Below are 23,029 nucleotides of genomic sequence, written 5' to 3'. Positions count from 1 at the left end.
CATTATTCTCACAGTCTCTGTCCATTATAGCAATTAAATTCTCCATTTCAGAAAAGGATGTCTGTCATTTTCTTGCCATAAAGACATGGTCGGGTCGTTCCTGTCATGCAGTATTTTTTCAGCTCTTTAACTTTTTAAGAATTCATCAAATCTTTTATTAGCTAAGATGATTTTGGTCAAGTGATGCTGAGGGGATATAATTGACTATGGATTAAAACTCTATTCCAATGAAAATATGTATTGTTTGAACAGTTTTTACCTCTTGTAACCACAGCCACGTCCAAGTTATCTGAGGGCGCGGGTGCTTTGTGGCTGTGGTAACAAGAGGTAAAAAACGATAAGAATACTGTTCGTTTTCTCACACAAACCGCTCGTTTCGTGTCTTAGGCCATCAATGTGTACTTACATTTACGAGTCATTAAATCATGTTTAATCTGGACTTCTCTGTACATGCTCTTTGAGGTGGTGACCATAGACCTCCATTATATGACTACTGCGGAAACAAAGACACCTACAATTTGGATGCCCTTGAGGTAAGCAAAACCAAAAATTAATTTCAAAGTGAACTATCCCTTTAAAGACATTAAAAAGTGGAGAAATTATTTAGAATAAAACTGCCAGTGTTTCATTGTTGAAGTCAGTGAAGCACATGCAGACAATCATCCACCCAAACCAAAGTGAGGGTTTAGTTATGATATGTACTGTTTTTATGACGCAGGGTTTTAGGGTTTGTAATATTTGTGTTGATGTTGCAGCAGTTCCTAATCTAAAACAAATTTCTCCTAAGGGAGACAATAAATGCTACTTTGGCCATGAACCTAACATGATTTAAAATTATAAACCACATTAAGTTAAAATCTTCTTTTAAAAATGATGGTTTTCGTATTTTATCCATCTAAATGCATGTGCATTATCCATGCGTGATGGGACAGGAAAATGTACAGGTTAGTCGTAATGACCCGTCACAGAAGCAGGCCCGACTCTGTTGGTTTCGTGGTTGCCATGACGCCGGACACGGACTCTGAGGAATCATTCATGTCAAATAGCTCATTGAAAAGAGTTGCTTGGAGAGCGAGAGAATGGAAAAGTGTGTGGATCTTGGCGGCGGTTGAGATCGACCTGCTGTAATTGTGAGAGTCTCGAGGACAAGCAGGGCTCATCTGGCCTGTGACGGTTCAGTCAGTTCGTGGAAGAAGCCAGAGGCGATTAGAAAAACAATACCGCAGATGGTACCGTCAACACTTCAACCTGTCTATTGTTTAGCTGAGCCGTGTTTTTTTAAGGTGGGGTAGAATTGTGACATGGTGGAAACAAGATCTTTAACTAGGAAGAACAAGTTTGGTGAAAAGAGTGATTGCAGAACCCAAGGAAAACTGTTGTTCGTCTGAACTTCCACTATACGCTGTTTACAAGTAAATCTGTGATGTTTTCCATAGGGATGCACCGATAATCAAATTCCGTCTATTTCATGTTATATTCATGGGCAATTACACTTTAATGCTTTAACGTAATGCTTTAGTAATTTAGGCATCACAACATTAAAATGCAGAACTCTTAATTTTGTGATGAATAGTTGAAGTCGAGATGAGATCGCTTATGACATTCTCAAACAGCTATAGTACACATTGCACGAAAGGTAATGATATTTGAAAATTAGTCGAGTTGAGATTGCTTATGACAAATTAGCAAAGTGATTTTCAAGAAATTGTGCTCTTAAAGTGTTCAATCTCTAATAGGGGTGCACGATATTGACAAAATGGTGATATTATCGATATTGCGAGATCGATATTAATTTCAATATTTTTAAACTTATGTAAAACTACTAAAGTTATGGGAAAACGCATCTCCATAAACAACATGAAATCAAGGAGAGGGTTAACTTCATGCTACAGATTTCCCGCAGTGGTCAGAAAGAACAGGGGAGACTTTGGTAATGCTTCCTTTTACAGTACAGTACTTACAGTGTACTTACCTAGAAAGTACTGGCTAATATAAGGTAAGTACATGGAAATGGGATAGGTTTAGGGGTAGGTTCAGGGTTAGTAATAGTTATTGCCCAGTAATTGTAGTTACTAAAATAAGTGCATAGTATTTACATTGGTAATTGGACTGTAAAAGGAAGCGTTACCGACACTTTTTCTCTTGTTTTTCTCAATATGACTGTCGCTGCTTGCTCCAAAGCTAATCGCCGTCACTCTCACTTCTGCCTTGCTCTTCTACCACACAGTCCCCACAAACACGCACACTTGCCGGCTCGACGCACACCAGCGCACAAGTGTAAACATCAGGCCACCTGGCAAGTTCATGCGTTTTCACTGATCGGATAGCTATCTGATTTATCAAAATCCATTTTCAATTCCCGCGCTATATGCAGATTTAATGGAGTGCACATCACCGAAAGCAACAGTTATGAGCTGCGTTTTACGATCATCAGCTAAAATGTCAAAATCAAATAACGCAATAAGAGAGAATGGCAACAGCCCTGTTAAGATCATTTAGTTTATTTGCTTTTAATGAACGTAACTGCGTGTAAAGCGTCTGCGACTTGCGATAGTTTACGCGTTGGTTTGATGAAGAGATGCTCAGCCGCTCATCTGTGGTGTCGTCATATCTGGCCATAACATGACATGTAGCCTAATACTTTCTCATTTTTAGCTTTTTTGTGAGGAGTAAATTTTACATATGTGTTTCAACAACCAGATTCGTTTACACTTGTCCAGTTTGGTCTGGAATCGCCCAGGTCTCCTCCTGAAGTGGTTTCAGCGATCGGATTCGAATCCGTCTTGAATGCACTTTGGAGGGCATTTACACCTGGTCTTTTCACAATAAGATAGCTATCCGATCACAGAAAACGCATAAAGTGGCTAGGTGTGTTCTGTAGATTTGCTCTTTATTGTTTTTTACACTGTACAACCAGTAAAACATTTCTTGTTATGTAGACATGGTTATTATTTATTTAACCAAGTTGAAATGAACATGTCGGACCGGACGCATCATAAACAAAATATCTTTCGATATGATATCGAGCAACGTGATATCACAATAACGATATTGATTAGATATCGTGCTCCCCTAATCTCTAACCTTAGTTACAGCTAATGAACAGTGAACGTGGCGTCGGTCTTTCCGCATCAATTTCAGCGCGAGTCCCCATGCTTTTGAAAACAGCGTCTTCACGACTTGACGACAACACAAACCGATGGTAGGGGAAGACTCATAAATGGTATTAACCCCACTGACGGGTAGGTTTAGGGACGGGGTTGGGGTAGGTCATATATTTATATATACAATACATACAGTAATGTAACGTTAAGTCAACGGCGTTCATAAACACGCTGAAAAGCGATTATGCGTCTTGATAGCACGGCAAAAATGGAAATACGAATTGGCGTGTCAGTCTGCTCCCACCCGTTACGTCATGCCCGCAACGCCCATTTTCAGACGTGGAAGTAAAATTTTCTCACAAAAGCCACTCTAGAACATTCTTTAGCATATTTATAAGTATATTATAAAGAAATTCTAGTTCATTATTTTCTATAGGCTACATTGACTCGTGTCCTCTAACCTGCAATATGCCCTTTAAAGCAGCGTGCTTTTCTTTGCTCTGCTCTTAAGTAACTTTCAGGCTTTAAGGGTCTCTGTGTGTAATGGGCTGCTGAGAGGCTCACTGAGATAATGCTGATAGCCAAGTCATTGGAGCAGCAAGACCCCCTTTAGAACGAGAGTGAGATAAAGCTGCTTTACAGAGAGCCAAGATACCTGTAGCCCTGCCACATGGTCATTCCTGTGGAGATAGTCCATGGGATTTCTCTTCCCCGTTCCTCAGGACATGGTATCTTCATCTTGCATGGTTGAGATTGTTCTGCCAAAGACTTTGTTAGAGAGTCAGAGAGCCACATGTTGATTTAATTTCGTTCCTGGGTCGGATCAGATGTGAGGGAAACGATGACGGGACATGTGGACCTCTCGCTGTCGGTCTTAATGGTCTTCAGACCCTTCAGAAACTCCTGAGTCTGGTCTGACCTTCACTAGTTTCGTGATCCTTTTTTGTGGCCCGAGATTTTTTTAACCACGTTATTTATTTTTTATTGAACGATAGGTTCAACAGTTGAACTTTTAGACATAATAATAATAATAATAAAAAGTCTGCATATGTGTTTTTATCATATTTGATATATCAGGCTTTAATGGCTCGTATAATATGATATTGGAGAATATGGAGCTCATATTTTGAGGGAAAAATCAAAGTAAGACGAAATGCGATGTTAAAGGGATACTCCATTTTTTGGGCTCATTTTACAACTCCCTCAGAGTTAAACAGTTGGATTTTACCGTTTTCGAATCCATTCAGTCGATTTTCTGATATTTAGAAGAATATCAGTAACCATCCCATTCACTTCCATAGTAGGAAAAAAATATATCATGGAAGTCAATGGGACCAGAAAATGTCTGGTTACTGATATTCTTCTAAATATCAGAAAATCGTCTGAAAATGGATTTGAAAACGGTAAAACGCAACTATTTAACTCTGAGGGAGTTGTAAAATGAGCCTATTTCCCCCAAAAATGAAGTATCCCTTTAATCAGTGATATCTTAATAACAGTAAAGCAGACTTCTTACATAAAATGCATATAAATATGTCTTAGTAAGATGATATATACAAGCTTAGTTTTCGCTAAACAAGTGTAAACTATCAGTCAGAAGACAGAAAGTATGTAGAACATAATGTTGATAATTCAGAGGCCTTAAAAATGTGTGTTTTGAATATATTACAGCAATCTTTTTGGGATTAATTGCATTAAAACTTAATATTGAGTTCAAGTTTAATTTGATTTAAGAGTTTGTTTCACTGAATTGATTTAAAACTCCAATCCAACGATTAATTTAAAGCATTATTTAAAATGTGGCATTTTTCAGATATTAAAATGTAAAATATGCAGGCCTAAATATTGCTGTTTGCACTGTTTTATTGGTGCATATAACTCTTCTTCCATTTTTTTAATTTAATGATAAGCACTGCCTTGATTACTTTTAACTATGGTAGATTTGTACCGTATTTTTCTGAATCTACTGTCTTTTTGTTTGAAATGATTTCAGATTTATTAAAAAAAATCACCCCTTTTAGCTTTAAGCTTTTTCTTAGAAAGATGTATAAATATCAAAGTAAAAAGGCTGAAATATATCTCATGTATCAGCCAGCTCTACGTGTCGTGATTGTGAAGGTGTCAGAATTTCTGTTCCCTCCTCTTATCCGTTTAAGAGTTTGAGGAATCTGTCCCCAGCAGTTTTGCTCGTCGCTGCTTCAGGGATGGATGGAGTGAGAGTGAGAGAGGTCGTCTGGAACGAGACATGCTGCTGTAATTGCTCGCATGTGCTGCACATTTGAGTCTTTTAGGAGGTTCACTTCACTATCCTGTAACAGGAACAACAGCCAGGATGGAAGAACTGGAGACGGATCACATTCAGATCAGAGTTTGTCTGGGTACATTTTGTAGAAGTGTGGATATAATCCACACAAACTTTATTTTTGAAAATTTTCTTTATTGTAATACTTCATAGCAGTGTGTATATAGATTTTTAACATCATTAATAATCCTTAGTTAACCCTCTGGGTTTGTTCGTTTAACAGTCACACTCGGGAACTTCGGGTCAAAATTGACCCAAAGGGCGGGATTCATATTTAAAAAAGAAAATCATGTTTTTTTTTTTAACTTGTTTTTTATAATATTTTTTTCTTTTCTTTTTTGGTGTTTTGAGAAAATTTTTAAAAATACAAAAATTTATAATTAGTATTAATGCAATAATTATGACCAAATTTCCCCCCATTGAATATAATAGAAAAAATATTTAAAAAAAATAAATAAATATTTTTTTAAAAGCTGTATTTCATTTTGGAGTCAAGCCTAGGCCTCATAAAAACAATTTTTGAAATTAGATGGATGCCATCTCGTGGACAAACTGAGCTTTTTAAAAATGCAAAACACATGTATAATCTGAATTTTTTGGTGTGTTTGTGTATAAAGGTGTGTTTGTGTGTGTGTGGATGTGTCTGTTTTGCACTCTTGATGTTTTATAGATTCACCCCTTCACTGTTGTGTGCTTTTTTTCAAGATCGTTGCTGATTTGTAGATTGTACGCACAAAAAAACTCAGTATTTTCACATTTTTGCCAATTTCCCATTCATTTCATATGCGGGTCATTTTTGACCCGAAGGTCCTGAGTGTGAATATTTTTTTACGACCACTTAGACTTTTCAAATCCTGTCCCCAATTTTTTTGGGTGTTCATTCACTGTACCAAGTACCATTAAAGTCACCGAGTTCCGGACCATTCCGGTGAAGCTACGATTTTTAACATTTTTTTGACTTTTTAACATTTATCATTAATGACCTGAAGAATCCCAGAGGGTTAAAAGTATTTTTGTACATATAACAATACATGTTTACATTAACAGTTGTATACTATTAAGTAAAAGGTACTATACAGTATATACTGTCATCATTTACTCACCCTCAAGTTGTTCCAAACCTGTGTGAATTTCTGTCTTTTGCTGAACACAAAATAAGATATTTTGAAGGATGTCTGTAAACCAAACACTTGATGAACCCCATTGACTTCCATAGTATTTGTGTGTTTACAAGTGCAGAGGAAGGTCTGAGGCTTAGGTATGATTAATGTGCGTTTGGTTTCTAGGAGCACTTTAATGTTTGAAACTGTAAGCCGGAGGAATGTGTTATTTGTAGCATTTATATATAATCTGCAACAATATTTGAGCTTATTTACAGTGCTTTTTCTTGCAAGCTAAACTAAAAAAAGCTGCTTGCAGGTGCCAGTTTTCAACCAGATTAGCAGTGTGAACCCAATTTGTTTGCCTCTTGTTGGGGTCCAGCGTTTCTTTTGAACTTTGTTTTGAAATATAAGTGCATCTGTTTCTGTACCGAATCTTCCTGCATCGCTCCTCAACTTTTAACTTCTCACTCTGGATGAGGTCGCAGCAGGCCTTCACATCCAAGAGCTTGAATCGATGCGGATCGGGACGTTCGCTCGTCTCAAGGGGAAAGACCGGGAGGATTTTCTTCATGCTTGATCTCAATGTTGAGGTGTCTGCTGTGAGTTCAGCACGACTCCAGATTCAGACCCTCACCTTGTCTCGTCTCATCTGAGCAGAGCTGTCAGGCACGCTTTTTATTTTACTGTTACCTCTAGTCTTTGTAGCAAGGCTGTTTTCTCAGAGAAAACCATTGGTAGTGCAAAAATATAACGGACAGACCAACATATGAAATCTATGTGATGGAGAGGATCTCTTTGGGAAATGTATCAAATTATGGGGAAAATTAGTAGATAGTATAATATTCTTAGTAGTCCAGAGACCTAGTATAGAAAATATAATAACTACAAAATAGATTAGTTTTGGAAATTTTATTAAAGAATTAGATTTTTGCATTTTTAAGAGAAATAAAAGTCCAGTGCATCATCCTCAAGTTCTTTGTGTAGTTAAGTGTTATAAGAAGCATTAGCTTAAATTAGAATATGGTACCAAGTTTGACAAAATACTTTCCTGAGTAATAGGCTAACTTTAATGAGCTACCATTTTTTTTTATTATAGCTATCATGGCTTTGTTGTCATTATTATATTGTCCAAGTACTATTTTTTTGTTAAAGTGTTATTTTTATTTGTGTCTAAATAAATAAATGCAATAAAAAAAACTAAAAAATAAATATGTATAGATCAAATAGTGTCTTAAAGGAGTAGTTCACATTAAAAAAAAAAAAAAACTTTTGCTGATAATTTACTCACCCCCATGTCATCCAAGATGTCCATGTCTTTCTTTCTTCAGTCGAAAAGAAATTAAGGTTTTTGATGAAAACATTCCAGGATTTTTCTCCATATAATGGACTTCAATGGGGACCAAACGGTTCAAGGTCCAAATGAGAGTTGGGCTTTGAACGACACCAGACGATGAATAAGGGTCTTATCAAGGACCCTTCGAGTCATGACTCGAAAAAAAGATTTGTTTATTTTTTTGATGAACGAGTTCGAACAGGAGAGTCATGAACGCACATCACAGAACAGAGCAAGGCGACCATTTGAGCTTATAAAACTTAAAGTTTGTTATTTATTTTTTAAATGAGTGATCGTTTCGCTTTATAAGACCCTTATTCATCGTCTAGTGTGGTTTAAAGCCCTTTGAAGCTGCACTGAAACTCATTTGGACCTTGAACCGTTTGGTTCCCATTGAAGTCTATTATATGGAAAAAAATAATCGAAAATTTCTTTTCAACTGAAGAAAGAAAGACATGGACATCTTGGATGACATGGGGGTGAGTAAAAAGTGAACTACTCCTTTAAGCATTATTTCTTTCTACTATAACATTGCCCAGGGATTGAAATGGATGATAATAGTGATGTGTTGCACACACCTGATGTGTTTGTGTTCAGTCACCTTCCCGTTTCATTTAAACACCCCGAGTGAAGTTTACAGTGCAGAAACAACTGGATAAATAGACGTGCTGTAATGTGTTTGACCTGTGCTGCTAATTCTGAGAGGTGAAGGAACTATTATGACCAGTGGTACGAGAAGCCCAAGTTCAGCCGTTTAGCATCAATTAGACGTGGAATGCTGGGAATCCAACAGCTTGTTTTCCGGAATAACAAGATAGCGGAGCAGAGCCGCTCTGTGCAAATATTGAAGAATTCTTTCCATGCCGGCCCACCAGCGATCACACATTGGAGTGGGTGGACTGTGGGAAAAATCTCCAAATAGAGAAATAAAATATACAAGGAGCTATTAGATAATGTTCTTTTTTATATTCTTTATTCCCCTACATTATACAAGCTCTTTTGGCCCTCTTAAAACACACTATTTTATTTGACTTTTCTATTAATTACGTAAACATACTGTAAATGCGACCCACAAGAATTGTGTTCTAAACCATCACTTTTCTGAACCAACGGATGTCTTTTCAATCACATCTGAAATTAGCATTCTGCACTGAAAATGGCATTTGATCAAAATATTCTGTTCACAAGTGACATTTACCTTGATTTTTCTTTTTTTTTCTTCTTTTTTTTACACTATACACCTCTTATATTTCATCTCAAACTTTTCTGACACTTTTCTTCTTGGTAAACGATAGAGCCCGACCGATAAAGGATTTTGAAGTCTGATAACGATACAAATATTTATTGGTTTTCAAATCCGATATTCCGATATATCGGCCGATATTTTTTCTTAATTATTATTTCAGAAACGCGCAACAAATTGTAAAACATACATTTTCAATATAACAGGCCAAGGAGAGATGATGCGTCTCATTGCTATAACTGTCACGCGCTATTAAATAAATACTTCAGTCACATTGTCAAAAAGGACTACACTGTAACAACATAATGTAATGTAATAAATATTACTAGCCAATTCTGCTTCATTCTCTGCTTATTTAACAGCAGCAAAACTGGACATGATAGTCACACATTTTTAAAAAATATTCAGTATCAAAATATGATACAAAATATTCATAATCGGCCATACCGATAATTTGGAAAATGCCTAATATCGTCCGATAATATCGACCTGCCGATATATCGGTCTAGCTCTAGTAAACAAGTACACTAATATTTAAGAAAACATTTAATGGCAAAATACATTTTTGTCAGCATTTTCACACAACAATTTGCTGAGGTTCAATGTTGAAGTTTATGTCAATGTTAGATAATTGTATATGTTAACAATTCATATTTCTATGATAGGTAGTAGCAAACGTAAACAATAAAGTCAATTTTATTTGTAGCACTTTTCACAAAACATTTTCAAAGCAGCTTTTTAGAAAATAGTGATATTAATAGTTAATGTTTATTATATGTATTCATGCCTTACAGTCACGTTCAACAGATTATAGCTGGGCGATAATACAGTTTACGTTTTCTGATGATACGAGGAATGTGACCTCCATTAAAGAAAGTGTAAATCTGTTGGCTTTAATAAAAATCAACGCCTCAGGGATATTAAAGAGCATGTAGTCAAAGTATGTATTTCGAAGATCTCTCTGGAGAGTTTTCTCTAGGGTGGAGTGTAACTCTAGACTGTAAGATCTTCTGAATTTACCAAACCTGCTGCTTCATGTGAAATCTCTCTCGTGTTTCCACAGCTCAATCGTGAAGGGATTCCTGGAGTCACGCCATGTTTAAGGCCGTGCTGAAAAAGAGCAGAGACGGTGGGAAAAACAAGAAGGATGCAGGTATGAAAACTGATTGGCTTACTTTTGAAGCTTCATTGTTGATTCATGCAAAATAAAGCCCATCAGAAGATAGTAGACTTGTAAATATGTACTAATTGAGGCGGTAGATGAACAAGATTGCTTCGGGATGCCTGATCATGTAATGTGAGCGATGTGCGTCGGAGATCTGTCATCATGAACCTGATCAAAGTGTGGGATTTATGATGTGGTTTCTGGTTTATGTCACTGTTGTGGAAACAGGTGTGCAGGAGCTCTGGGAGAATAAGGAGGTGTGTGTGTGTGTGTGTGTACACTTGAATCCCCTGGGATAATGGGATGTTGCTATGGAAATAGTTTTGGTGATTTGGCTTCAACGTAAAAGCAAAAATTGAAGATTGAAGACCCAAACACAAACAAGTGGTTGTGCTCTAAAACCTAGTTAGCTGCCTTCATGTTTTCCTGAAGATCATGTGCGGTCATGTATCACTGTCTGTGCTTTAAACTAGTGAGATCATTGACAATTCACCATGGGGCCTTTGAAACCCCATAAGACAGCGTTACAATGGTTGATTCCCTGAGATGTTGTTTTCAGTTGTACGAACATGTTCATCATGCATGAATCCTGTTTTACACACCCGTTTTTTCCTTCATGTCTCAGCATTAGTGAAAACACTTGTTGATGATGCGGTCATCATGCAGTATTTTGGCACAAATTCATCTGTCATTTGGTTGAAGCTCATCAAATTAGACAGATCTGAACCTGGACAGGTTGTTTGATGTTCTCATTTTACATTACTTTTGTTTATTATGTAGGGCTGGGTAATAAATATCGATTTCTCGATATTAATCGATTCTCATTTTTAAGAACCGATATCGATTCTTAAATCTCAAGAATCGATTAGTCATCCTGTTTCATTTGAATGAATAGGACATTGTATCGCGGCTGCGCACATCCAAAAAAAATCGCAATAATCTTTGTCCTTTGTTACTATTGATATGAAACAAAGTCTCAATTTTCAAATTACGTCCATTTTCTTTAGAAATTCAAAAACATAAATTGCGTTTTGGCGCTGTGGCGTGAGATCGCTCTGGCGGAGCTCAGGAGAAACAGCAGCGCTGATCTCACTTCCGGGTTAATAATACCAGTCACAGCGTGAAATAAACATGAATGAGCATCTGAAAGTGTGTTAAAAGATAGAGTACAACTTATCGAAATCCGCATTCGCTCAATCAGCGTTTCAACCGTGGAAAGACGTCAGTTAAACAGCTTGTTATCAATGTCATGTATCGTCATATTTACCTCAGAAAACCCACATAAACTCGTTAGTCAGCTAGAAAAAATAACTCCAGAGAGGAGCATTTAGCTAAATATATACACCATATTACATATGCATTATAATCTTAATGTTCTTCAATATTTAATGCATATTTGAATAAATCTGGCAAGTTTTTATGACAGCCACCATTTAAATGTTTATATTTCATATATTACCTTCATATTAGGCTAATGAAGCCTATTGGCTGCAACTAGACTCCCATAGTTTACAGCATTTAAGAGATTTGATTACCTTGAGAAAAATGGCCATTTATTGTAAATGATATCCAAAATAATTGATATTGAATCGAATCGAATCGTAATCGAAATCGAATCGAATTGCAAGCTTGTGAATCAAATTGTGAAATTTGTCTTAATACCCAGCCCTATTATTATGCTATTTTGGTGTTGCCTCAGATCTAATGTAAATTCTAGGCTCTGAAACATCTAGTGTAGGTTTGTCCATGTTGGTGTCTAATTTGACTAGATTCTCCCAAGTAACAGATGAATTTGTGCCAAAATGCTGCAAGGATTCATTGAAAAATGCAGCTGTTGACGTTTGCGTTTGATTCTTTTCATTTAGCTTTCAGTGTGAGGATTTATTACGACTAGTCTAGACTTGTTATTTTTTTCCTTTGTTGTCATCCTTTTAGATTTAGAGCTCTGCTTATTACGACAGACAGCTCAGCCGGAAATGCTTCGTGAAGTCACAGGTCTGGGTCTATCCGTTTCCTCTCTCTCTTTCTCCTGTTCTTGATCCCTCCGTTCCATCCCTGCTTGAATCAGGATTGACATGTTTTGTCAGCTCTTGATGTGGTGGTTGCTGGAATCGCTTTGCTTGTCGTGTCATTTGATGACGTCCCGGTGGGGAATTAGTGGCATATTTTTTTTTACATCCAGGCCGGCTGGGAAATGTGGACTGCAAACTCAAGATGAATAGCAGCACATGTTGTCGAGGCTGTTTTTTCGCTTTACTGAATATCATATTGCCGTTCTGAAAGGTTTTAGAGCTCAGATTCAGTCTTGAGTTACTGATGCCTTCACACCACCTTAGACTGCTGAGTTAGGCTTGACAATGAAGGTGGCCCGCGGCCAGTGTAAGAGAGGATCGGACCTGTTGACGGAAGGATGTTTTACTTAGGGGATGCACCAATGTGTACATTTTGTTTGATGCAGCTAACCAATAATTCTTTATATTTTAAAGTCAATTATCGATGTATTGGCCGATAAAATATGCAGACTTTGGCTGATTATGCACTAAATTATGCATAATAGGGCTGCACAATTAATCGAATTTGTAATCGCGATTACAATTATGGATGCCACAATTATGTAATCGTTCAATGGCACAATTATAAAAAGTCCACTTACATTATTCTGTGTGCTTAAAATTTTTTTTTTTTGTTTTTTTTTACAGTTTATCTTAAGGGTTTTTTCCCCATTGTTTCAATTTTAGTTAGTGTAACATTATAATTATAATTAGCATTAAAGCAACACTATCTAGCATTGTTTACTTAAAATAATGTTTCCAAAATCTTATCAGTGGTTCATCAAGTCGTAACAGGGTGAAAGGCACTTCTGCCGTCGCCTGACGGGGTCTGTATCACTTTTACTAGCACTAACTTCGGGGTTCGGGTAGGAACCCGACCAAAAAAAGAACTACAAAATTCGACTGCTTTACATCAAGCACTACAATTGTCATTATTTCGTTGTTGTTTTTTTGTTTCTGATGTCGCAATACATCATCCTTTCATGAAATCATGTAACATACTCTACTACATTGTCTGTGGACATCGTTCATTCTAAAGCCGGTGCTGGATAAACAGCGAGCATGCGTGCGACGGTAGGCTAAATTATTTACGACAGCGGCAATGGACAATTTCGTTTCCAACCAGTAGGGCGACCGAAGAGGAAAAGTTACTTGGTGTTACTTGAAGTTACTTGTAGAAAAGCATTTAAAAAGTTAAAAGCACTTAAAGTTACTTGTAGAAAAGCATTGAAAGTTTCAGGAGTTTTCAGACATTTTATTTTGATATAAAAATTTGCATGCAGTTTCTTCGAACAATGGCATAAAGTTGTTCAAAACAAAACTCAATGTAAATTGTGATAATCGTAATTAATAATCGCAATTATAATTTCAGGGCAATAATCGACAATTATGATTTTTGTCATAATCGTGCAGCCCTAATGCATAATCGCATAATCGCTTTTTTCTGGAGGGTCTGCCTACTTTTTGGAACAGCTTTTGTGTCTGGGATGTGCTTAAGATGCCCTAAGTTGCTGTCTAGTTAATCTAGGTTTTGGAAGAGATCTCAAACAGAGCTCTTGACTAATGTGACTCTCTGTCTGTGTAATATTGACTTAGTATCATCTGCCTTGTCCTTAAATGTTACGGGCCCTTGGTGATTTGTAACAGTAATGAGTAAAGGAGAAAGCCCTGATCTTTTTTTAACTACACGGTAGAGGACAAATGTTGTCGGTTTGGCCTGCGGCGGCTCTCCAGGGAGTTTGAAAGGGATCATGGAAACTCTTCCCTGATGCCAAAGACCACAGCCATTATCCCACACAATCTCCAATCTCAAAGTCAGCCCTTCAATCTATTTTTTTCCTCCCTCTCTGACTTCTCCAAAACCTAGCGAGCTTCCTACGTAGGCCACATTTTAAGGAATCATAGGCACACTCCCAACATTGAATGACTATTTAAAAAGCATGCAGCTTTATTTTGCATCAAATCCTTTGGGGAAGTTGACAAACCCATAATGGACTGGAATCATATTCTTCAACCAAATATAAGGGAAAAACAAATATTTATAAACAGTAGCTCAGTCTTATAAAGAATACTTTTAGTAATGCAAATAGACTCAGAATTTGTGTGTTTTTATATATTTTTATGCTTAATAGAGTATTGCATTGTAAGCAGTCTTATTTTGGTTTTATTTATATACTATTACAGTTTTTTTAATTAATATTTTGAATTAGATTTTATTTTTATCATTTTCAGTTTTCATTTAATAGTTTAATTATAGTAGATTATTTGGAAATATTGTTGTATTTTGTCATTTATTATGATCATGTTTTGTTTCAATATTACTATTTACACTCTAAAAAATGCTGGGTTGTTTTAACCCAATTTTGGGTCAAATATGGACAAACCCAGCCATTTGGTTACATTTTTAAATTATATTTTTAACCCAATGTTTGAGTTTGTCCACATTTGACCCAACATTGGGTTAAAACAACCCAGCATTTTTTAGAGTGTAGGTTTAATTTATTTTTTATTTCAGTTTTATTTTCAATTTTAGTGCTTAAACTTATTTAAGTCAAGTTTTCAATGCGCTTCATGCTTATGCATTTCAAATCGGTCACTTATAAGTTCAGTAGGTGTGTGTGTGTGTGTGTGCAGGTTTAATTTTTTCCAGTCTAGCTGGCGTGAACATGGTCATTGCTTTTTTCTTTGTACATGCTTGAGGTTGCCTTTTCCATTTTGATCCACACCACATCGAAAGGCTTTCCACACATCTGACACATGTCTGTGGGTTTGTCTTTTTCATCCTGTTTTTAAAGTATTCCGGTTGTGGCTTTGAGTTTTAAAGGTGTTGAGAGTCTTTGATCGGCTCTCTGGCTTGTAAAGGTCACATTTCCAGCCATCGTCACTGCTCTTAATGATTTCGAGCTACTGAATGGATTACGATGCTCTTGTTAAATTTGACCCAAGGATTCATTTGTGGTGTTTTCTGAGGCAAACATTCAAGTAATAGTATTGCTAGGGGCCAATGAAATTGGTTTTATTTTTCCCCAATTACATTATGACTTCAATGCTCACTCAAATCATGTGAACTGATCTGACCTAGGTGACTTTTGCACTTTAGCATCACTCACAATATTTATTTGGTATTTGAAGTATGTGACGGCCTTTTGCATCAAAATGTCCACTCTTAATCTTGATCAGGGACTTGAGCCCCGGCAGCTTCACAGATGTGCTTCAGTTATTGCAGTGCACCATGGGAAGAGACAGTTTTACGAGCCCACGAAGGAAACACTTTGAGGTCTGTTCACCTGCGATCCCTCGTAATCTACAGGTTCACATCTGAACATAACATTGAGATTTTAAGTTCATTATAGCAGAGCAGTTTCACCCGAGGCATTTTGCGGGACCACAACCAAACCTCTGCCCTTTGACCTCGTAAACTATTGGAAGGACTTTCAGTGTGCTTTAACAGGGGTATGGTGACACTGACTTATATTTCTGATTTGACTGCATTCATTTGAGTTTGTAATAGAAGTTCAGTCACAGTCAGAGCAAATGCAAAAATATTGATATACGTATATATATATTAGGGATGTGGGAAAAAATAGATTTTTTTGATGCATCGCGACGCGGACGATTCTGAATCGATCCACAAATGTAAAAAAAACGATTCCACCCCCCCCCCCAATTTTTTTTTTGATGTATATATTTATAATAATGTAATATTGACATGTAATATTGAATATATATATTTATAATAATGTAATATTGAAATGTAATATTGAATATTGATGTGATATTACGTTATTATATATATATATATATTTAAAAAAATGTGGCTGGGGAAATCTTTCTTTTTTTTTGACATTTATGAATCGATCCAGAATCGTCCATGTCGGCATTGAATATCAAACAAGTAAAAAGTGCAATTAATACCAAAATGTTGCTGTTAATATATGTTGGTCTAGTGTATTTTTGTTTACTGTTGTGAAATGGAAAATCAATAATCGCTAATCGAGAATCGTTAATAATCGAAAATCAACTGTAATCGAATCGGGACTTCAATAATCGTAATCGAATCGGGAAATCAGACAGATTAACCACCCCTAACATATATATATCTCCCTAATATATATATATATATATATATATATATATCAATATCTCTATGATCTAGAAGCTCTAATGTCCAAGTCCAGCTTGTTTTTGAGTTTGCATTGAATTGAATCTTGTCCCATCACTACATTAAAACTGCTCTGACCTAAACAACTTCATCATTTATCATTCCATTTTAATCATGCCTTTTTTATCAAAATAATTATGGCTGCACAGGGCTGTTTCTTTTTACATTTTGTGCCCAAACTATTGCTAAGATCTCTTTTTCACTCAACACATGGTTTGCAAACCGCCCATTAATAATCAGATAAGAAACTGAGACTCGCACACATGTAGACCTGTGGCCTGACTCTGCGTATGTGGATGTGTGTGTTTGTTTTTATTGGACTGACTGTGAGTGCAGTGGCCTTACACAAACGATCACAAGGACACGTGAACTATTGATCAGTGTGTTTGATCTCTGGGAAGTTTCCGGGTTACAGCATTGAGGAGCGGAGGAATGCAGGACTGGTGAGGTCTTGAGTAAATGTTATTATCAGCAGAAAATCTGCTCCAAGTATCCTAGTGAAGTGCTTCTTGGTTTTAATCACTGTCTGTACAACCGCAAACCTTTGTGTGTTTTCCACAGCAGGAGGACGATCATAAATTGGGAGCATGACAGTGTTTAGCCGTTTCTGTCTGGCTGTGACCTTTGGTGACCTGGTGGGCGCTTCACCAGCACTGTTGTTTCAGCTGTGTGTGTGTTTGAGCGTGTGTGTGTGTAGTTGGTAGCGCATGTCTCAGTGCTTTTGTTTGAGTGGACACAGTTGGCTGTGGTCAGATTGGTTGGATTGTGGCCGAACTACTGAGGGCCGGGACGCACCGCTTTCTTTGAACTTCTCAGGTTTTTGTGGTTTTGCCAAGGAGAGTGAGGCTAATTTAAAGAGCATATTACAGTAAATAAAATGTAAATGAATATATTAACTTACCATATGAAAAGTTAATGCAGGATTTAAAATGTTTTAAAATGACACAAGGCACTAATTTAGTCGATAAAGTGAGTGTCTCTTGGACTGCTCGTAAAAACGGCTTTTTTCAACATCGCGTCATTTTACGCGTCATTTTCGTGCCTGGTGTGGTTTGTGCCGGTGAAGAGACGGGATTTCTCTTCCACATCGGCTATGAGAAGCGCGGTCGTGTGTAGCATTCACTTCAGATGGAGGATTATCATCCCGGCGATATGATGGAGTTTAACATGGGGTGCCGAAGCAAGAATATTGATCGTCGTATACTGTACCTATGGCATCAAATAGTGTGATATGGGTAGTCGTGCCCTAAATAGAGGATTGTAATTGAAAAACAAAATGACTAGGTTGGTTTAAATATTCAAATCTTTAATTTTATGTTTATGTTATAACTTGAAAAATATGTATTCAAAATGTACCTGAATATGTTTTGATACCATATTGAAGCTTTCCAAATCGTTTTTTATTTCTTTTATCGTTTTTTTCTGTTATAAAAGTTATGGTTATCTGAAGTCGACTGATCGCTGTGATTTTCAGAAACAGAATTTTGAGAAAAACAGGTTTAATTGACGGTCACGTCCTGCATTGCCTTTTTTTTCATAGTAATCATCATAGATTAGGTATCATTCGAAAGCTTACGAACTCAAAATTCATCCTGTGAAAACCGTTTTGAAATTGGACGATTGAGAGGCGAGTCTATTTATCAATAATTAATCAGCCCTCAAACAAAAAAGTTGTATATAAACATTTAAATCGCTCATTTTAATGAGAGAGTTATGTTTCTACTAGGCTTGCCGCGATAGACGGTGTTGACGGTGTTACCGGTTTTAAGCCCCATCACCGGTGACATCACTTTCCCACCGTGACACCGCAATGTCTTGACTTTTTTTTTTAAAGTATTCGTTTTTGCTAAAATATTTATTTGAATTAATTAAAAATAATAATTTTCAATTATTTAGTTCTGAAGAGAGCATTATAATTAAAAATGAACTGCGCAACGCGTGCCGTCACGTCACAGATCAGCAAGCATCAGGATTCCATTTAGCACGTGTGTGGAGACGAGAACGAGTCAAATTACAGAAAAGCAAGATAATGGCGGAAGATTTGGTGTCAAAACGCAATGCAAAAGCGCCTGTTTGGCAATATTTTGGCCAATATATATTAATGTTAATAAATGCCAATTTATAGTGTTTTACTTTTTTTTAGAGTGCTGTCATTTATGTAGGCTAAGGTCCTTTTTAAAGTTTTTATTTTATATTCGTCTCTTTTTATTTGGTTTTATCTTATTTAAACTTTGTTTAATTTTTTTAGGCCTATTTTGTTTTCTTATTCGTTAATAAACGTTTTATTTTTTTTGGGCCCACAGTTTGCCGATTTTCACTTTTTTCAGCCTATGCATGGGGTTATTTTTATTCGTTCGTTATGCTAATAAAAGTTCTGTCTATATTTTATTAGTTTATTATTCTAATAAAAGTGCTGTCTAAATAAAAGTTTGTCAGCGAGTTGTTTTTTTTTTTTTTTTTTTCCATTCCAGCAATTGACGCTGAATTGCAATTGACGCTTATTTCGAAAGTGAAAGTATGTCATTTATGTAGGTCCGTTTTGAAGTTTTTATTTTATATTCGTCTCTTTTTAATTGGTTTTATCTCATTTAAACTTTGTGTAATTTATTTAGGCCTATTTTATTTTCTTATTCGTTAATAAACGTTTTATGGTTCTTATTTGTTTGGGCCCACATTTTGCCGATTTTCACTTTTTTCAGCCTATGCATGGGGTTATTTTTATTCGTTCGTTATGCTAATAAAAGTCTATAAATAAAAGTTTTATTATCAGCGAGTTGTTTTTTTTGTCCATTCAAGCAATTGACGCTTATTTCGAAAGTGAAAGTATAACGCGCACGCATTTAAAAGCTATTTAACCCCCCCCCGCCCTGCCCTCCACGGTGACACCGGGATTACCGGTGTTGTCACACGACGATTAACCGGTGGGAAATTTTCCTCACCGCGGCAACCCTAGTTTCTACTCCAGTTTATTTGTTGCGTCTGAAATAAAAATATTTCTGGTTGCTGAAATGGTTGAGATCTTTGCTACTTCCTGATGGATGCTGCCTGACATGGTGGTTTCTGTGAAATCTGCAGCTTTTACTCTCATCACGTTCTCATCTAACATCATCTAGCCTAATTCTCGTCTAAACACAAGAAATTTTCTCAGAATAGTTGAGATTCCAGGTCAGCCTGTGGACAGGATATTAATTTCCCTTGAAACATTCTTCAAGCACATTTACTCAGGAGTCTCATATCTTTGTTTTTCGTGTGAGAGCTGAAACCTGAAGCCTGAATCTCTCTGGTCCATTCGGGCTGCGCTCTAATCATCTCTGGGCCTATTTATGGGGGATCAGACTGACCGGTTAGTGAAAAAACCAAACTATTTAAAACGCCTCGTTTTCTTGCTTCCTTTCCCAGCAACATTTTGTCAAAAGCATCAGGGGTGGTTGGTAGGAATGTGTGATATGAATATGATAATAGCACTATTGTTGTTTTAATGATGTGGAAGTTGATATTATAAACTATGTCACTCACTCTGCAAAAAAACAAACAAAAATGTCCTGAGAGAGTGCATGCTTTCACTACACGATGTAAATGCAGTTAGAATGACCCCAAAAAATATCAGGAAAAAGAAAAAAATCTTATATTTCTAGCAATATCACACAAGCTGGTATGCGGTTTTTCCTGAATATCTGCACTAATATCAGCACTTAATATTGTGAGTTACATTTTAGTCTGTTTTTGCTCTATTTCACCAACAAAATCAGCTCCAAACCAAGCAAATTACCTTTACCAACAGTATAAATGGTATAGATAAAATAGTACTATCATCAATTTGTTATGTTTAGCAAAGCATTTCAAGATAATTATGTGTATTCTGCCACATGTTGACATGAAAGTGTGTTTGATTTAAGATATTTCAGGACCTGAATGTTTTTCTTTACACCTGACCATCCCCTGTTATTCAGACCACTGATCCAAGGATAATAAAGAGAAAACTCCTGGAAAATTCCACCCGTGATGTTGTTACCCAGCTGTGGCCTTTAGCATCACGCTGTACCTGCATCTCGTCTGCGTCAGAGTGGTTTTCAGAGACTGTTTGTTGACAGATATGGACATTTCTGCACAGACAGGGAGCCACAGGTGTGTTTTAAACCCCATTGATAAGACCCCAGATGACCTGAGAGACCAGTGACGACCACAGGTGATAGACAGCTGGACCAGCCTTCCCATAATGCCCTGCTTACATTCTAGTACCTACATTTACGTTTAATAATTTAGCAGACGCTTTTATCCAAAGGAAATGAGGAGAGCAATAGAAACAGTCGAACCAACAATAGGGCAACAATATGCATGGGATGTGACCAGTCCCAGTTAGTCTAGCTCAGTACACAGTTTTTTTTTTTTTTTTTAAATAAATAGATAGTAGGGGTGCAAGAATATGTTATTAAAATTTTTTTTAAGCTTTTACCATATGTCTTGGAGTATCGCAATAATATTCGTATCATGAGTTCAGTATTGTGAAATGTGGGTAAGGTATCGTTACACCCATAATAGATATATTTAAAAAAGCTGCACAATGTCATTCTCACAAACATTAAGCACCATCATGGTAACACACACGAAATTAAAAAAATGCAATAAACATTAATTTAACAACATTAAATGCAACATAAAACCCTAATGTACATAACCGATTAGAGAAAAAAAACAATAAAACTATGAGGAACCATAGTTATTTCAACAAATATACATAAAATGTGAAGAGTCACACAGGGAATTTTGGGAATGTCAATTTACGCTTTTTCACTGTAAATTTTTACAATGATTTGTTCTTTTTCACTTTCAAAAACTGTAAATTTAACGTTATTTTACTGTAAAATAATATCACGGTTATTTACCGTGTATAGTACAGAAACTTTCTGTTTACCAATTAACAGTTTTGCACTGTAGCATTTTACAGTATTTTGCCGTTAAAATCACGGTTATTTTTTTACACATTATCTTTCTTTAAGACTGTTTATAACTTTTTTTAAATTAGATACATTAAAGTGTAGATTGGCCTAATCGGATACCGAAAAGTAAGACTGGTTTCCCCTTGACTAACAGTTAGTGGGTCATACTAGATCTTAAGACACTGTCTTAACATAATAGCTTTGTTATGCAACTGGTCCCATTGTTTTTCCTTTGGTGGTCCTTCATCCAGCAATGAATATCTGTCAGGCCGATATACAAGCCGTCGGATCATCTGTCTGGAATGAGAGGTAGAGTTGAGTGTCATAGAAAAAGCCATTTTTCTGAATGACAGATCTTAGTGATGTCATGTAGATGAAGAAGAGAAGTGGTTTAATCTCGACTACTCCTGTAATGTATAGTAGAATATGCCCGTGCACAATATGCAACTGGCAAACTTTGGCAAATCTTGTGATGCATGCATTCCAGTCTAGGGCTGAACGATTAATTGCATTTGCGATAAAATCGCGATATGATGAAACGCGATTTTGTAATCGCAAGAGCTGCGATTACATTGGTCACGTGACACGCGAGAGAAAAGCAGTCTGCAAGATAAAGCATCAACTTGCCACGCTACGCGGTCTGGCGTTCAGAAAAGAACAGTTTATTGTGTTATTTATTCTCTCCTCTCCTCAACAATCCTGGATCGATTCAGAGAATTTCAGAATCGAGTATGAGCTTAGTTTTTAAACACAGATGCGTGATGATGACGCTGCGCGTGCTTCAGAAACGAACCGTGTTCTGAATCTGCTTGCTTCTATTTTCTCTCTCTCTCGCTCTCTCTCTTACTCACTCACACACACGACACCGCTCGAACCTTCCAAAACATAGTAACGTTATTTCATAAAGTTCGGGATTGAACCGAATTACATTCGCGGGCTATTTTGAACAGGTTTTGCCGCTTTGCTAGATGTTATAAAGTTACTCTTGCAGTGCGCGTTCTCTCCTGCGGGAATTTTCCTTACAAATGCTTCACAGAGGCATTATTTATGTCTTTTGGAATGCAGTTGGCTTGTATATCAAAACCATGATAATCACTGAGAAGGCTGCTTTCATTTTAAAATACTAACGCGTGCTTTGTGAAGAGCGCTCGTGCATGCGGCCGTGAGCGACTCATTGGTAAATGTACTTGCATGTCAAAATGCTTTTATGACGCGAAATTAATGTAAACACGGTCAGTTATATCTTAAACCAACAGGACAAACCACATTTACAATTTCAAAAGAGATATATGCATTATGTGAATGCAGCTTATCGTAAACTGAGGGGAAATCACTCCAGCTCTTGAATGAAAAACATTCAGACAGCCTACTTTTGAGACCACTCTTTGTTTATTGCTTGTAAGGTTTTTTTTTGTTTCTCCTTATTTACTAGCTTTTATATTTTGAAGCTATATTATTTTATATAGCCTATTTAAAATTCTTAACATGTAATTGGTTTAATTAAATGTTTTTTTTTTGTTTTTTTAAGTATGTGTTTTTACACATGTAATTAAATACATATTTTAAGAGTTATTAAGATTAATTAATAAGAAAAAAAAAGTAGATCGGATCATGAGCTATCTAAAGATT

General features: G+C 36.4%; 1 protein-coding gene across 3 annotated transcripts in view; it reads left to right on the top strand.

Moving 5' to 3' along the window:
* Positions 1 to 23,029, top strand: part of tanc1b (tetratricopeptide repeat, ankyrin repeat and coiled-coil containing 1b) — a 169,952-nt gene that overhangs the window by 10,813 nt on the left and 136,110 nt on the right. For 2 of the 3 annotated variants that reach the window (XM_039683286.2, XM_039683285.2), the window contains exon 2: positions 10,149 to 10,238. In XM_039683286.2, the coding sequence (XP_039539220.2) occupies positions 10,181 to 10,238 (58 nt within the window). In that variant the 5' untranslated portion in view covers positions 10,149 to 10,180. Of the gene's footprint in view, positions 1 to 462; positions 534 to 10,148; positions 10,239 to 23,029 lie in introns of all 3 variants that reach the window. The other variant, XM_089133454.1, reaches the window with a different exon arrangement.

Source organism: Pimephales promelas, chromosome 7 (assembly GCF_988280905.1).
Source record: "Pimephales promelas chromosome 7, fPimPro1.hap1.1, whole genome shotgun sequence".
Taxonomy (NCBI): domain Eukaryota; kingdom Metazoa; phylum Chordata; class Actinopteri; order Cypriniformes; family Leuciscidae; genus Pimephales; species Pimephales promelas.
Note: the sequence above shows the minus strand (reverse complement) of the source record. Positions and strands in the feature narration are given on the sequence as shown.